This window comes from Heteronotia binoei, chromosome 13 (genome assembly GCF_032191835.1).
Source record: "Heteronotia binoei isolate CCM8104 ecotype False Entrance Well chromosome 13, APGP_CSIRO_Hbin_v1, whole genome shotgun sequence".
NCBI classification, from domain to species: domain Eukaryota; kingdom Metazoa; phylum Chordata; class Lepidosauria; order Squamata; family Gekkonidae; genus Heteronotia; species Heteronotia binoei.
Genome location: NC_083235.1, coordinates 42,729,037 through 42,746,532, shown reverse-complemented (window position 1 = coordinate 42,746,532; position 17,496 = coordinate 42,729,037). Strand labels below are relative to the sequence as shown.

General features: G+C 44.8%; 1 protein-coding gene across 1 annotated transcript in view; it reads right to left on the bottom strand.

Moving 5' to 3' along the window:
- CA10 (carbonic anhydrase 10) overlaps window positions 1-16,946 on the bottom strand; it is a 546,255-nt gene extending 529,309 nt beyond the window's left edge. Inside the window, exons 1-2 of the mRNA XM_060252934.1 lie at window positions 16,879-16,946; window positions 15,705-16,176 (exon numbers count right to left, since the gene is read on the bottom strand). Coding sequence (XP_060108917.1) covers window positions 15,705-15,765 — 61 coding nt within the window. The 5' untranslated portion in view covers window positions 15,766-16,176; window positions 16,879-16,946. The remainder of the gene's footprint in view (window positions 1-15,704; window positions 16,177-16,878) is intronic.
- Between the last annotated feature and the right edge of the window lie 550 nt (window positions 16,947-17,496).

Below are 17,496 nucleotides of genomic sequence, written 5' to 3'. Positions count from 1 at the left end.
GAAGTTTTAGCCATTATCAAAAAATATAAAGAACAAGGCAAGGGTGGGGGAGAAAAAAGTATGCCCAAAAAGACAGAACAATCTGAGTTTGCAAGTGAGTAGGTTATATTGCTTTGACTCTGGTAGTCCAGTGTTAAAGAAGTGCTGTGTTTTATAGAAACATTAAAAAAGACATAACGTTTCTGGGGGCAATATGCTTGGCAAATACCAAATTAACTGATAACTTCGTGTAACTGTCAAACAGAGAAGATGATGGAAAGAAGAGACTGGATTTATACCCCGCCCCTCACTACCCGAAGGAGTCTCAGAGCAGCTTACAATCTCCCTTCTTTCCCTCTCCCCACAACAGACATCCTGTGAGGTGAGAGAACTCTAACAGAAACTGCTCTTGAGAGGAACAGCTCTGAAAGAACTTGTGGCTGACCCAAGATCATATCAGCAGGTGCATGTGGAGAAGTGGGGAATCAAATTCGGTTCTCTCAGATAAGAGTCCATGCACTTAACCACTACACTAAATTGGAAGCATAGGAGATAAAACACCTTGGTTGACATGAATTGCAGTTTTTTTTAATGTTTACTTCATTTGTAGCCTGCTTTTCTCATTGACACTCAAGGAGGATTACAACAACATACAACATCCAATAAGCAATGCATTGCAACATGCAAATAAAAGAGAGAGAGAGACATGGCACACCACAAACAACACAAAAATGGATTACAATGTAGAAGACAAGGCTCTAATCTTATTTTTAATATCTGCCAATTCATATTCCAGTAAGGATTCTATGATGGCAGGAAATTAAATGTAAGAAATATATTCATGGAGGAGAAAAGTTTTGAAAAAGCTTTCAAATTTTATACTGGAAGGTATAAAAGGGAACTAAGACTATCCATGAGATTTCTAATCACTATCTAGTCTCATATTTACTTGCTATTTCTAATTGTTTTTTTTTAAATACCACAGAAAATGGGGGGAACATCAAGATCAAAAATATCTGGAAATTTCACAGCAAATCAAGGCATTTAGCACTGCAGCAGAGCTGCTGTGAACCACCATGGACCTCCAGCAAGAGAGTCCACCTGGGCCCCCATATGACCTTGATCAAACCAAATATCATAACAAAACAAATCACTTGGTTTGCTGTCACCTTAAATCTATAATAATGAAATAATCAGCCCATTTGTCCATCTGTCCTTTAATGGCAGGCATAACTCATCAGAGAATAAAGTTAGGAGACTCAAAATTAGCCACCAGCTTCAAGATTATTGTGGGAGTTCCAGGGCCAAAACTGAAAGGCAAGGGAATATCCTGGCCCAGGTAAGACACACACCGTGCTCTCTGCAACAGAAACTAAGGCTGAGAACAGATGGGCATTCTGGGGTGGCTTGGAGGTGACCCGAATCGGGACGGTTCAAAACCAGCTGTCTCAATGCCTTCGCACGCTCACCCGCATGCCGCCCCCATCCCATCTGTGCAGCGTTTGGGCGCCTCCGCACTGGAAGGCGCCCCAGAAACCGGATTCCTTTTTTTCCCCTCGGGGGGCAAGTGCTCATGTGCACAAGTGCTCCAGCGCTCTGAATGGTTTATCTGTTTTAAAAAACCTGGGACCAGCTTGAGGCAGCTTGGCACTTCCACATCTCCAAGTCACCTTGCTTGCACCCTTCCTCGTCCAGACAGCGGGGAGGCAACTGACGGCTGGCTCAAAGACGGTCTCAAATGCCTGGAGGATGGGGTGAGGACAGCTGGCAGATGTTGCCATCTGCGCAGATTTTTTGGGTTGACTTCAGAGGCGTCTCTGAGTCGACCCAAAGTGCTGGTCTGTAATCAGCCCATGGAACTCTTGTTTGTGGCATGCATAACTCACCAGAAAATAACACTAAGCATTTGAAAATGGGCCACCAACCTCAGAATGATGATGCAAGCTGCAGTGCCAAAAATAAAGAGGTTTAGCACACCTGAACCAGGTTTTCTTCACAACAGGCAACACGTAATAAGAGAGCTTTTGAGCACCAATCATGTGTCTCTAATACTCAGTTCCCCTATCTGCCACAGAAGGTTGCTGGATGACACACCCTCACTCAGGCCTACCTCACAGGGTTGTTGTGAGGATAAAATGGAGGACAGGAAAACACTGAAGCTTTGGTTCCCTACTGGCAAGAAAGACTGGGTATGGGATTTGTTGTAAATCTTTTTAATGACAGTTAAAAGATCATGTCATTTGTCATACAGTAAAGTAGTCTTTACAAAGAGCTATTATAACTACCACCAATATGATAATGACCCAGTGGCAGAAATGGGAGTTCTAATTTCTATTCCACATGGATAATCACTAAAATAAGATTTATATTCCATTACCATACATGTAAAGAGGGGAGCATCCTTATACTACTATATCAGATCATGGGAAAATACTACCCTTCTCTGCTTCTGTTCATAATATTAATAAAGGTTTCCTACTGTACTACTATTAAGTACATTCAGTTGCCAAACAGGGTAGGAAAAAGAGTGGGAAAAGAGGAAGAGAAATTAATGAAAGAGAGAGAAAGGTGAAGGTTTTTGCTACAACTTGTAAAAAACAATAGTTCAATAAAATAAAAAATTCCGGTTGCAACCAGCTTGAGAAAAAAATTAAGTATTATATGGATATCTTTTAATTCATGTGAAATCAAGCCATTCCAGAATTGTGGGGCCAACATACCAAATCAGATATTCCCATGTGGCAGAAGTATGAAAAAAATTCTGGAAGGGACCTTTGTCTCTCAAAAATCTTATGGTCTCTTAACATGCCACTGGACTGGAATCCAGTAGCACAAACTATTTCAATTACAGCTTCGGTTGTAATGCTGTTTTGAGAACATTATTGGATTATGCAGAGGAAACAATATTTGAAAAACAAGGAGGCTGGATCCCAGAGTATTTCCATAAGGCAAGAGTTTGGGAGGGAAAACTGGTGACTATCACCACCCCACAGGACTGTGTAAATCCTCTCCAGGATCCAGTACATGGGGTTGATCCTGTAAGTAAGTAATACTGTATTGACACACTGAATACTATCTAGAGACAGCAAAGAAAACTGGTGTTAGCATTTTAAAATTGTATGATAGAACAATTTTATGGAATATCCAAATAGATGCTTTAACTTGAATATATCTAGGGAGCTTTTTCTACATTAAACATATTCTGTTTTGTGGATATTGCAATGTCAGTTCTTTTACTGTAACTCAGAACTGCAGAAAAATAAATCAATCAATATATTACAGGAAGCAAAGTTGAAATAGTGCCATACAGTGAAGTTTTTAATTTAGGATTATTAATGGTTTTATATATTATATAAATATGGCCTTTATTAGGGATGGGCACAGATCAAAAAATGCTGGTTCAGTTCATAAACAGAACCGGACCGGTTCCCAGACCAGTTCGCAAACCGAACCACAGCCTGGTTCGTGAACCAGTTCGCAAACTGGTCCATTTTTTAAAAAGCCCCCCAAAGCGCTTCAAAGCTCCAAAATGGCAGGCTGTCTCCAGATCACTCTCCTCAATGTACTCACCAAGTTTGGTCCACATTGGACTTTGAGAGGGCTGAGTTACAGACCCCTGAAAAAGGTCATTCAGTGCAATGCTTTCCAATGGGATGTCAGCTCTGCTGGTTCAGGAGTGATAAAAACTGACCTGGGTGAGCTAGAGGCCTTCAACGCACACAATTCCTCCCTGGGGTGACCTTCTACATGGCCCACATGTTACATGCATGTCAGATTTGGGGGGGATCCAAGTAGCAGACAACCAAGCAAGATGCTTCCAGTAAACTGTTTTTGGAGGAGTTGTCCAGCACCAGTTTGAGACACTATAGTGTGGACCCGGTTAAGCTACAGGCATTAGACTCCCAGAGTACTTCCTCAAGGACCACCCACATGGCTGCAGGTGGCTGTGTCTTCCTGGGACCAGTCACCCAGCCCTGGTGACATGATGACTGATTGGGGTCAAGCCTTCCATCCTACCTGGGAAAGTGACAGGGACAACCAAGCCTGGCAACTGGGACTCACTGCACAGCTGTGGAAGGGGACACTGGTGGACTAGCTAAGGGAATGTGTGGGAATATGTGGCAGAGGAGAAAGGATGCTTTTTTGGAGGAGCAGAAAGGGTTTCCACAGCCGGGGAAGAGGGCAGTTAGCCAATCCCCCCAGAAATCTGTAGGTAGTTTGGGTTCCTGAGTGGAAGAGGAGAGAGGAAACCCTCCTCAGGCAGAGAACCAGGCAATGTAGGTAGAAATGGGGTGCTTTTTGGAGGAGCAGAAAGGGGATCCCACAGCAAGGGAAGAGGGCAGTTAGTTAAGCCCCTCAGAAATCTGTAGGTAATTTGGGTGCCTGTGTGGGAGAGGAGTGTGGAAACCCCTCAGGCAGAGACTCAAGCAATGCAAGAAGAAACAGGGTGCTTTTTGCAGGAGCAGAAAGGAAACCCCACAGCCAGGGAAGAGGGCAGTTAGCCATGTCCCCCTGAAATCTGTAGGTAGTTTGGGTGCCTGAGTGGGAGGAGAGAGGATACTGCCCCCCCAGGCAGAGACTCAAGCAATGCAGGAAGAAGTGGGGTGCTTTTTGGAGGAGCAGAAAGGGGACCCCACAGCCAGCATGCAGAGAAAAAGGGCAGTTTTCAGAACCCACAAAAGTGAACAGTCCACCCCCAAATCAAATCAAAAACATGTTTTAAATGAAAAAAATCTATCCATGTTTCTCACTCCTCACAGTAAAGAAAAAGATGGGGGGGGAGAGAAATGCAAGGAAAGGAGAAAAAAGAGAGAGGCGATGCTTTTACTCTGACAGTTTGTATAGCAGCCAGGAGATTCAACAGGTTTCTCCACCCACCCCAATAATTCCTCCCCCTCAGTCCACCAAAAGATATTCTTTCACGCGCAAGGAGAACAAGACTCACAAAAACCAGATGCAAACAAAGGACAGAAATGTGCCTCCAGTGATTCTATACATCCCCCCCGCCCTCCTCCTGGGGAAGTCAGATTGATGTCTGTCATTGGAAATCAGACTTGCCTGTCAGCTTCAGACTGTCACTACTGGTCCCTCAATGGCTGGAAATATCCCACCCATACCTACTTTTCAGCGCAAAACTCCATGCGTGGAGTTTCTTTGCTGAGAGTGCACAAAATGTTCCGAACCAGGCAGAAAGTTCGGAGGCTTCCTGGTCCAAACATGTGACTTTCGAACCGAGCTGTCCAAGCCTCGAACAAGGTAAAGTCCGGGCCAGATTTTAGTTCGCGTTCTGGTCTGTGCCTATCCCTAGCCTTTATTTATCTGTGTCACCACACTTCTAGACAACTACACAGTATTGCCAGTACTCAAGCCTTAGTTTCTGTTAGTAAAAGGGTAATGGCACAGGTCCCTTTCTAGGGATTGTTTTGGCCTATGAGGGAGGACTCATCTAATCAGGCTCAGCAGCAACCACTGGACAACCTGATACCATGCAACTTACATGACTCACTGAGGCCCAGCTATTTGCTACTGTTTAATAGCAGCCACACCATGACAGCCAGTGTCAGACTAGTGTTTCAGAATAGGATTTTGGAGTCCCTGGTTCAAAACCCCATGCTGTAGTGAAAACTCACTCAGTGACCTTGGGCCAGTTATAACTCCTTAATCTCAAAGGGTTATTTGAGAATAAAATAGAGGAAAAGAGAACGGGTGTGGTCAGATGGTCATTTTGGCCTGCTATGGCCACCCCCACCTCCGGATTTAACAAGTGTGATCACAGGCGTACATCTACCCCCCACACGGCCCACTCATGCATATCTTATGCTGTGACGCCTCCACAATGGATTAAACAGCCACTGGGAACTTCAGGGTGGCAAAGTTCTTGCAGTGCTTCTGTGAATATATGAAGCTGCCTTATACTGAATCAGACCCTCGGTCCATCAAAGTCAGTATTGTCTACTCTGACTAGCAGTGGCTCTCCAGGGTCTCAAGCTGAGGTTTTCCACACCTATTTACCTGAACCCTTTTTAGTTGGAGATGCCAGGGATTGAACCTGGGACCTTCTGCTTGCCAAGCAGATCCTCTGCCACTGAGCCACCATCCCTCCCCCAAAGTGGTGTGTTTCTGGCAATGTGATCAGTCCAGGCATGCCATGCATGTGCAGGAGTGGTATGATCACTCCACTCTGCATGTGTGCGGCCCATGCTTGTGTCACCCGCTGGCTGGGTGCCATCTGATTCCTGCAGAGGGTCTCTAACAGTATCAGCTTTTTAAAAGCCAAGAGACCACCAAGGCAATTGGCTCACCTGTTCCCACCCAACAATGTAAGTTGCTTTGATACCCCATTGTGAAGAAATGTATGATATAAATAAAGCAAATAATTTTTTAAATACAGCTGAAGATGAGAGGCAGATAAAAGGCAGGTTGGTTGATAGATGAGAGGGAAAGAAAGCAGGGAAAGCTGAGGATATGGATATTACCAGGAAAAGGGATAGAGGAAGGGGATGGGGGAAATAAGCTCCATATCACACACACACACAATCCCTTTGCACGTTGCCCACTGCCCAACTTGGCCTGGCCTGACAGTTGGCATTGTACAACCAGGCCATAATTTTTATGGATAGAAGCTGTCAGGGTGAGAGAAGAAAGGAAAGAAAACGGAAGAATGGAGCAGACAAAGGAAGATTAGGTGGTGGGGGGAAGAACAGAAGGAAACAGAAAATGGGGAGAGAAGAGGGTTTTCAAGAAAGGAAAAAAGGAAATAGGGAAGAGGAAATGAGATGCCCTCCACATGTTCTTGCAGGTCTCGCGCTCGTGTTTATTTATTTTGCAAGAACTATTTTGAACAATATGTTAAATTTAAAAGATATCCCATTAAACAGAGCTTCTTCCTGAAATGTTAAATACTTCCAGAGTTATGCATAACCTCACACCTTGGCATTTTGTGGTTGGCTCTAGGGTTGCCAGGTCTGTGTTTGAAATACCTGGAGACTTTGGGGTGGATCCAGGAGAGGGTGGGGTTTGGAGAGTGAGAGACCTCAGCATGGTACAATGCCACCATTCAAAACAGCCATTTTCTCCAGGGGAACTGATCTCTGCCAGCTGGAGATCAGTTGTAAAAATGGGAGATCTCCAGGCACCACCTGGAGGCTGGCAACCCTAATTGGTTCTGCCTCTCCTGGAAGCCATTTTGTGGTTGGTTCCACCTACTCTGGCAGCCATTTTGGGTCAACAACCCATACAAGTGTCCCTGAGTCATGATCCTCCAAGTGAGCTTTGGAGCCCCACAAGTCCCTATAGAACCAATTTTTTTTTTATTATTTTTGCTGATTTTATAAGAACCCACAGCTAGAGTGTCACATATTCTATTTCACTTTTCACATGTTGAAGGCAACTGTCAAATGGCAAGGCAACTCAGTGGTGAAAAGAATTCTGCCATTGAGCATTACCTCACCTTTTCTTCTCTACACCCAGTCAATTCACTAATCAGTTCTCCCAAACTTAAAGGCTGCCAAGTTCCCACTGGGGTCAGGGGATCCCCCTGTTTTGGAGGCCCCAACATACCTGCATGGAGTGGGCCGCCAGGGGAATCCCCACTCCCAAAGAGCTCCATCGTGTGCAACAAGCCCAGCATGATGACGTCACCTGGAAGTGACATCACTGCAAAGGGCACATCACAAAAGGGACGCTCTAGCATTTGGGGTAAATCTCTATAGAGTTTTAACCCAAATCCTAGAGAGTCCCCGGCGTGACATTTCCTGCACAGTGACACACTTCCAGGTGACATCATTGTGGCGCGCATGAACGCAGTCCCCCGCTGTAGCCAAGGTAGGACTTGGCAACCCTACTGAAACTCCACCCATGTGTTTGCAATAAATAGCTTCATCTCTCTGTGAAAACCCCTTTCCTTCTTTCCTTGCCTGGCCCAGCCACTACCTAACCCCACCATTCAGGTTTACAGTGCACTGCATACCGGCATAGAGCCCCCCCCTCACCCCCCACAAAAAAAGTTATGGGCCAGCTGATTTTTTTGAAAGGGGATCTGCATCACAAGTACATTGGTAAGGAGAACTGAATAGTCAATGAGGAGAAGCAAAGTGAGGACAAGAGAGAACTTTGAAAAGGAAAGGATTTATGTGGACCTGCTTGTGCTGGCTTATTTCTCACTAGGGTATAGTTACTTGTCTTTAGACTTCAGCTTCTTATCTCCAAGTCCTCGTCTGCTTGCTCAGGGCCCTGGGTCCAGAAATGTTGAGGACCACTGCTTTAGTTGAATAAGGGATCTTTGCTTTCAAGAAACCAACAGCTTCTTTTCCAGCTCTAAAAGCAGTGTTTCTAAAATAATTCTGTCTTTATGGTCTGTTGTAATTTAATTAACAGTAAGATACCAAGACAAAGCTCAAAAATAGTTACAAGCAACAGATTTTAATCTAACAGTCTGGTGAGACACCAGCTGAGATAGCCTTTTGCCTTAGGTTTCGTTCTCTGATAAAAAATAATACTATTTGTACAGCATAATTAAGTTTTCCTTCTCTGACATATTCCCACCAGTTCCTTCTGCAATTAAGGGGCATGTTCCACAGAAGCTCTCCAGACACTGATCTACCTGGGCAGCCAGGCACCAGGTTCATTTGTTTGTTGCCAAACTATAATTAACTCCCAAGCATACTTAGAGGAATTAGGATTTCACCAGATCACAATCCTGACCTAACTGAACCCAACTGGAAACCAATTATAAGGCACTGAGAATCCTAAACTGCAGTAAAACTATCTTGTTTTAAGTAGATTATGCAACCCCTACTCCAGTCCTAAATAGTCTTACTGAAATCAACATCAGATGTCAGTTTACTTGTCTACACATAACCTCAAAGACTCATGGGCCTGAGCACTACTCACTTGACAAAGGAGCAGAGACCCAGGGGGAGACCTAGGCTTAGGTTCCCAACAGATGTAATACTTCTGAGAAATGTGTCAAGTATAGGAGTACCAGACACTTTTGGCAAAATGTTCTACCAATTACACCATGTTATCAGTAATTTTATAACTGCTAACAACAGAATGGAAAAGTAGAGGCAATAAAATGATCTGCCAGGGATCCAGAGCTGGAATTCTATCAGGAGCTCCTTTGCATATCAGGCCATACACCCTTGATGTAGCCGCCCTGAGCCCACTTTGGTGGGGTAGGGCGGGATATAAATCAAATCAAATCAAATAAAAATAGCCAATCCTCCAAGAGCTTGCAGGGCTCCTTTTGTAAGCTCTTTGAGGACTGGCTACAGCAGGGATGTGTGGCCTAATATGCAAAGAAGCTCCTGATAGAATTGTAGCCCTGAATTCTATTCTATCTATTCACTAGTATATACAAGATTTGTTCTGCAATACATATTTTCCTGAAAATGCTTTATGATAATTTTGTCTTTCAACACTTGAGTGTTTTTTTAAAACATAAAATGTGAGCTTTTTCAAAGCTTGAAAAAGAGCAAAGTGGTACCACTTTCAGTTTTATGTTCCTGGAAGCCTCCACAAACCCAAAATTGGTATGAAGTTTCCACTTCCAGCATTGAATTACATCTTTGCTTTGCTTTCTTTGTGCCTGAATTACTGGTGCCATGAGGAACACCATGTGCTAGGTTTCAAGGGACAGAATTGAAAAAGTCTTATTTTCAGATATTTGCAGCGTGCTGGGCTATATGCATACCAAAACCTAAGATGTACGCTGCATAAATTCCTTCATAATCTTTAAGAAAGTGAGTAACTAAGTAATTGCTGCCCAGATTATATACAGACCACCCCATACTGCAGTGACATGTAAAATTAACAGAAGTTTCAGATCTCACGGGTGCTTCATACTTCTGCTTTACTATTATGCCAAAGAAAAACTCACATCTGGGGAGATGCAAAGGTTTCAGATCCGCATGCGAATTGACTAGCTAAAACCAGACAAAGGTATTTATATAGTCACTGCCCTTCCCTGTTGCGGAGACCATCTGGAAATCACTGCAGCCTCTGGCACCATATAAAGACTCTCGAAAGCTGCTGGAGATTATGCCAGCTGGTCACAGCCAACTCCAAATGTTCAATTGTTCTGCAGAAAGTGCAGCATTTCTCCAACTGCTCACCACCCGCCCCAGCACTAGGGGGTACTCCATTATCATTTGGCAGAGGAAGGCTTGTGAATGGATTAGCAAGTTGACATTTTGAGAACTCCAAGACTTAAAGAGGCAAATGAAACAGGACATCTGGGTCAGTGGAACGACGAACAGAAGAATGTTGAACAACTGCAGGGGATTATTGTGCATTACTCTGAACACCTCCTTTGTGGACAAATTCATTTTAAAAGAAGGGGAAAAAGTCAAAACCATTTGGAGACCTCCAAAAATTATTTATTTCAAAAATCAGTATTCTGATTTCATCCTGAAATGGCTTAAGGCATTTCACTAAACAACCAGGGTTAACCATGGCAACACTTTTAAAAATTAAAATATTCCCAATAACATTAACATTACATTTAAACTACCCTAAAAGAGAGACACCCCCCAACACCACACACTCCAGTTCTCCAGTCACTTATGCAAACCCTTCACTGAAAAGCCATACCAAATAGCACTACTTCCACCTTTCCCAAAAGGTCAGGAATGAAAAAGTGTGGTGTAGTGGTCAGAGCACTGAACTAGGAGCAAGGACCCCCAGGTTTGAATCATCACTCTGCCACATTTGTGGGGTGACCTTGGGCCAATCACTCTCTCTTAGCCTAGCATACCTTACAGAGTCAGTGTTGTGAAGACAAAACAGAGGAAGGGAAACAATGCTATAACCCATTTGGCACCCCACTTCAGAGAAAAGTGGGGTACAAGTATCTAAATCAAATCTAAATAAATAAATGAGAAGCTCTTCTTACCTCCTCTGGTGAGGCCATTCAGAGCAGTAGCATAGCAAGCAAAGGGGCAGGAATTCAGGCTAGAGAAGGATATCCTCTCAGGGAGGGGAAGAGGAAGATTGGGTAATGTCTGAAAAGACTAGTACACATCAGAAATGGAAGCGCTGTGTCTCAAGATGGTTTGGAATCTGCCATCTCCCATCCTTAAACCCAGGCATGAGCATCCTTGCTCTCCATTACATTTACTCAGCATACTCCATATATGGCCAGAAGCATTTATTCAGACAGAGAGAGCTCTGGTAAGAAACCAAGCTCCCTCCATGAAGCTCACAGAGAATGTCTCTGGCACCAGAGAAAGGGTATTTTGGACCTGCACAGTCACAAGATGTCTGAAGATACATGACCAAGCTTAAACAACATATGAGATAAAATAAACTGGATATATTTCATTCCTGGCATACCTAAAATATGCATTTAAAAAAAAAACATGAAAAGGTATCCAGAGGAAATTGTGTGCTTACAATTCCACAAAACCATGGAATTCAAGTGTATCTTAAACAATACTCGAAGTCCTGCTGATTTCCTTCCAACTTAATCATACAACTTTCTATGGGCTGCACCCACTGCATTGTTGCCCACTGCAACAGTAAATTCTGTAGCAAGTTTAATAAACAGGAGCCATAAACAACCAGATTCCAAGACAAGTGTGCCTCGACAAAACGACTCCTTCTCTCTACTATCATCAGACTGCTTATCGCTAATGTTTGAGAGACTCAACTGTTTTCCATAGCACCTGGCTGCCTCATTTTTAACATTATGAAAACATTACTCAAGGCTTGTGCAAAAGAAATGACTGTGCAAAGGAATGTGTCAGCCATTGTGTGATCAGGAGCATCCCACCTACAACTGTGAATGTTGCTGCTAATTAATCTGTTGTGGCATTACACGGAAAAAAGGATTTGGGCCAGAACACAGTGCAATCCATACGCCTTTTACACAGTGTCACGATTATCTGAAGGTCCCAGAGAACTGCAGCCAGATGGGATGTCATTTTAACATAATTTTAAAAAAAAGATAGTACTTCTCCTGGCACCACACTGTTCAGTTAATGCCACGTTGCAACATCGTTCAAGGACCCAAGCTCTGATGGAATTTGACTCCCTGAGAAATCAAGGTTAGGGAAAAAACACTCATGTCTCTTCACTGTAAAGGTTTTTATTGTGCCCATACTCATTCCTTCACATGTTTGTTGCTGTTCTCTGGAGCAGTTCTGAAAATTCCCCGCATCTGTTAAAAATGACAGGTACAAACTGCAAAAAGTATTGTTTTATATTATAAGAAAAGCCTCCAAACATTGCAATTATATTTCAAGCTGGGAAGAGACACTCCCACGATGTATCTGTCGTCTTCATCTCAAAACTGTCTACTCTGATAAAACTGAGCCAACATGTCAGTCAGTAGACCCCTGCCTCTGAATGAATTACCTACGTGAGTGAATGAGTGAACGAATGAATGTGTTAAGTGGCCACAGATTGGCAACACGACCGACCATGCAATTACTCAATCCCCCTCTGCATATGGAGCATCCTTAACATGCCTTCTGAGCTTCAGTGATCTACCACAGCTCTTCAGGCGCCATCAATTTCCTGTGGGGCCCATATTCAATGTAAAATGCAGGAAGAACACTTAAAATGGGTGGGGAGGAACCCCTGGAACTATTCAAACTATTTTGATTATGCCATGAAAATGATTACGCACTAAGGCAAGCTTTTATCAGTGAAAGCTCTACTTCTGAAATGGCTACAATACTGTATACAGACATTCCAAACCTCCTTTTGCTTTCTCTTAGTTACGTTTTCTGTTTTGAATATGGTAGTCTTATATTACAGATCTCAAGAAACATCATCAAAGAACTTAGACTGCCACACTGGGCAAATAGCCATGATGTCATTTCAACCAGATCTTCTTCTTACCTATTAATATGGCTATGCACTTACGGAGATCAAGAGGGGAAAACCCTTCCACAGTATTGTTTTAGATCCCCTGAATCCATGTATAAGCAGTCAGCACAGGCACTCAGACAGTCATTCATCTGCAACTTACTAATGCACCCAGGGAAGGGGAAATATTGGTTTTGTTTCCATTTATTTCAGTGTTTCCACAGATAAATTTATTTGCCCTTCATTTTTACCTGTTGTCGAAGACTTCTAAAAAAATCTTTTATTCCCCTCCTCCCGAATGTTATTCAGGTTGAATGCATGCTTGATACAGAACAAATGCATGCTTGATACAGAAATAAAAGATTTCACTGAGCATCAACCTTGAACAATTCACAGTGGGCTGACTTTATGTTTTCTAGCCGTTCATTATCTAATCATAACAGTAAAAGCTTCTAGCAAATGCTCTTCTGGTATGTGCTATAGGACTAGGACACTCTGAGGCACTACTCCAATGCTCTCTCTTAGCAACAATTATTAAATATCCCTAAATGAGAAGGGGGAAGATTCCTGAAAAAAAGGGCTGGAGGTTAAACATCTGCAAAGTACTTGGATATATATTTTTAAAATCCTAGCATAATTCAGACCAGGAATCAGCATATTATTTATCCAAGAAGACAGTTACCAGAGAATGTTTTCATATGCTGGAAAACGTGATGACTGGACAGATCTCCCCTTCATAATACAAAATACATTCCCTCTCAAAATATCACTGAGCTATTTAAACTATTGGAAGGGACTCTACTGCCCTTGTTTTCTTATCCTCTGTATTTCCTTCCACTGCCACTCAACTGTATGAAGGCATCTTGTACCCAAAGGACAATTCCTCTGTTTCAAAAGAGCAATGGGGTTAGTCAGTTGTCTCCTGGGGCTGAAAGCTTCAGGATAAGATTATACAGGCTGTGATGTAACCTGCTGAAGCCCCGCAGACAGACCCTATGGGTGGAGGCGGTTCCAGTTACACAGGGCACAGGAGACAGCAGTGCTGCCAGACACACAAACAGGCCCATATCTATACAAGATTCTTGTCCCCCCCCACCCCCCCCCCACAAAAAAGGGTCTGAAACCTTCTGCACCATCACATGTCAACAGACAAGAATTCTGGCTGATTTTGATGCCCATTGTTCAGAGGAGGGCAATACCTAGCAAGTTACAGGTAAAAAAAAAGTGCACAGGAGAGAGCGCTGGATGGCTAAAGATGATTTTTGTCTTGTCCTTCTCTAGACCAGCTCTTATTAATATACTCTGGGGAAGGGCTTGCTGGGTGTCCCTCCCCCCCCCCCATCAGAAGCAGCACCATTATCTATACCAATAGCACTAGAGGAAGGAGCAGAAAAATCCCTTCCTTCTACTAGTTCAGGTAAACAGGGTGCTGCTTCCCTCTCGTGTTGCAGCCAAGGAAGCAGGGAAGGCTGAGGATTTTGCAAGATAAGGGGGAACAGAACCCTTCACCCCTGTGAGGTCAGGTGTGAAAGAAAGCAGATCTCCCTTGGGTGAAAAAGTGCAGAGGAACATGGTACTGGTGGACCCCTCTGAGGCCCTTTCTGATGGCCAAATGACCACAAGAAAAAAAAGACAAGGTGTAGAAACAAGCTAAGGGTGGAATTCCCCCCCCCCCTGCACCCAGTTACACAAAGACTCCTGAGGCTCTTATATAAGGGTTCCAAACTAATACATTTGTCAACACTGCAGGGTCAGACACTGAGGCAGCAGATTAGTCTGAAGGATAGCCTCAGACAATACCTCTCCAGGGATGAGAGGTGCCAGGGCACCGGAAAGACATACACAACTGACTAAATAAAGAAAACAACAAATAGATGATTTCAGAGACTTGGTAGTCTCTGGACACACAGGGCAATTGGCTCCAAAGTGAGAACAGATCAAGTTCCAGCCATCCTCAAGACAAACACAGATCCAGGTTCTGCTGGCTCTCCCCATGAAGGCCTCTCCCTCAGGCTTCCCCACTTGAACCAGATGTCTCCAGAGGAACCCCCCTCCAGTTTCAAAACGGAAGGCATAAGCATCCACCTGTAGGAAAGGGGAGTAAGCAGGATCACCTCCAAGAGCTGAAATCTGAAGTGCCCCAAACTCCAAAGCTCATCCCTTCCCCTAGTAGGACCCCCACCCTCCTTGTTCCTCTTTGGCTGCAACCTAATTATTCCAGCACGAATGACGTGACACATTAACAGAACAGCCACGGCTTTTGAAGTAGAAGAGCGTGTTTTCCCGGAGAATAAATTGTTGTAATCCTTAATGGCAGACACCAGGCCATGCCTAGTCATTAATTGGACAAGGTCCTTTTGACAGCTAGAATTACCTGCTGTGAGCAAAAACAAGGGGAGAGAAGCCTCAGTGCTGGTAGCCAACATGCAGGCGCGATGCCCCTGGAGTAAAGTGCTAGGGAGAAGAAAATAAATAAATTCACCGTATCCCCAGATCTGAAGCCACTGCTTTGGAGAAGGGTGAAGCATCTTCCAAAACACAATGCCCGACCTCTCAAAGCAAAAAGTTTAACAAGTTTAAAAGCCGCACATTTATACAAGATGAATTAAACAGAGAGACTCATTTGATGCAACCCATGCTGGGTCTCAGAAATAGAGACTGCATTAGGCAAAAAGCACCGCATTTCACTCTTCCAACCAAGGCACACTATTAATTAAACAAAAGGGGCCAGTCTTCCCCCAGCTGCTGAATAAATTCGCCCACTTTAAAACTAACACAATGAAATCCCGGTGGGTTTTTTTTTTTAAATATATCCTGCTAGCACTTATGGGACAATACGATATTGGGGGGAGGGGAGAAGCGACAATGCCGAGAATATTTTCCCTCTCCTTTGCGATGTTTTCGCTGCGTACCTGAAATGCAGACGATGAAATTGGCTTGCAGAAGAAAAAGCACCTCCCAAACAATTTCCATCCTCCGATTCTCATGCCAAGTGCATCCCTCGGCGAAAAAAACCAAAAAAGATCAATATTGCAATCCCCGAAAACCTCCTTTCGGACTTGCAGCCTGTATTCCCCAGATGTGCTGACACATGTCCGAGCTCTCTCCCCGCACCGCTCACACGAGATCCCTTCTGTGCCTTCGCCCTCCAGCCAAGACCAAGGAGCCAACCGCCGGCACTGTCTTTTTCCTCCAGGAGAGCGGGACAAATCCACCAGATCGCCCAACAAGACATAGACAACGAAGCCCCAACCGATTCCCCCGCTCCGGAAACTCTCGATTCCAGGGGACCAGAACTGCAAGTTGTCCCCAAACTCTGCACGCCTCACCGGGGCATCGCCACACCGATCACCATCCTGGAGTCTCTTCTTCCTCTCCCGCTGGCTACAAAATGAGCGCAAAGAGATTCAGATTACACATTGCAAAGGATTTTCAGGCTTTTGCATGCGATTTCACCTACAGCTAAAACCGAGGACGAAAATACCCAGCCCAGGTCTCCTTGCCAAAAAAAACAGCTCAGCGCCCGTAATTCCCCACCATGCAAAAGGTTTTCCGCAATGCAACTGCAGGGGTCGTTCTTTCCTCGCCTAACCAATTTCCACCAACCCCCCCCCCCCCCCCAATCTATCGGGAAGAATCCCGAATGCAAATAAATAAATAACTCGCCAACTCTCTCTCTCTCTCTCTTCTCCCCTCCCAAAAAAAGAAACCCTCCACATTTATTCCCCGTTTTTGCTTAGCACTTTACCCGCTCTGCCCGGGTTAATGAAATGAAAGTAACGCCTCTTAATACATAGACGTCTATGTGTCATTATACCTCTTTCTTTAAATTTTGTCCCTTAGGTGAGGTGCATCGAATTCCTAAGCGCCCGGCTGCAGGAGTTAACCTCCCGGGCTACTCCAGACGCAACGCTGCGACGCTTCCAACTTCCCCTCCAAGCGCCCTTTTGCAGGCAAAAACAATTATTTTTGCACGAAGCCCGGAGATGACCAGCGGCCAGCCAAGAGTTAGCAAAGTCGCCGCGCCGCCTTCTATCTGCTGCCGAGCAGAATCCCCCTGATTTGACACGGCGTGCGATGGCATACTTACCCGTCTCCCTAAACCTCCTGCTTCTCCTTCAGCTCATATGGGACGTCTGCTCCTCTTTCCGATTTGCCCGCAGACACGCTCCCACCCCCCGAAAAGGAACTAGAAGAAGTCAAGCTGCGGGCGGCCTCAGCTCGGTGCAAAAGCCATGCTCGATGGTCCTGTGCTCATCGGGATTCTTGTCTTCCCCTCCACGCCTCCACTTCAGGGAATCATTTGCTCTGGGGCTCCAAGACCTCCCGAGCCAGCCTGCGAGGCTCAGCTGAGCAGGGACAGAGGCGCGAGCGAGGCAGCGCGCGCGGGGACGTGAGCCGTAGAGCGAGCGAGAGTTCCGCTGGGGGGAGGCAGCACGCACTGCCAAAATCCAAGCGCAGCTGCCGGGATTCCCGGGTGGGTCTGCCACCGAAGCTGGAATCCTGGCTTTTTGCGAGCGACAGACCACGGGGGAGACGGGCAAAGCAGATCGAAGGTTGCGGGCGGAAGCCTGGGATTGCAAACTAATAAGGCGCGGAGTTGTTGGCTGGCACTGCGCAAACCGTCCTCCCTTTGATTAACAGCTTTCGGGAAATGCTATTGTGTAAAAGTTGCACCGGGTTTGAGCCTTGGAGAAAAGTGAA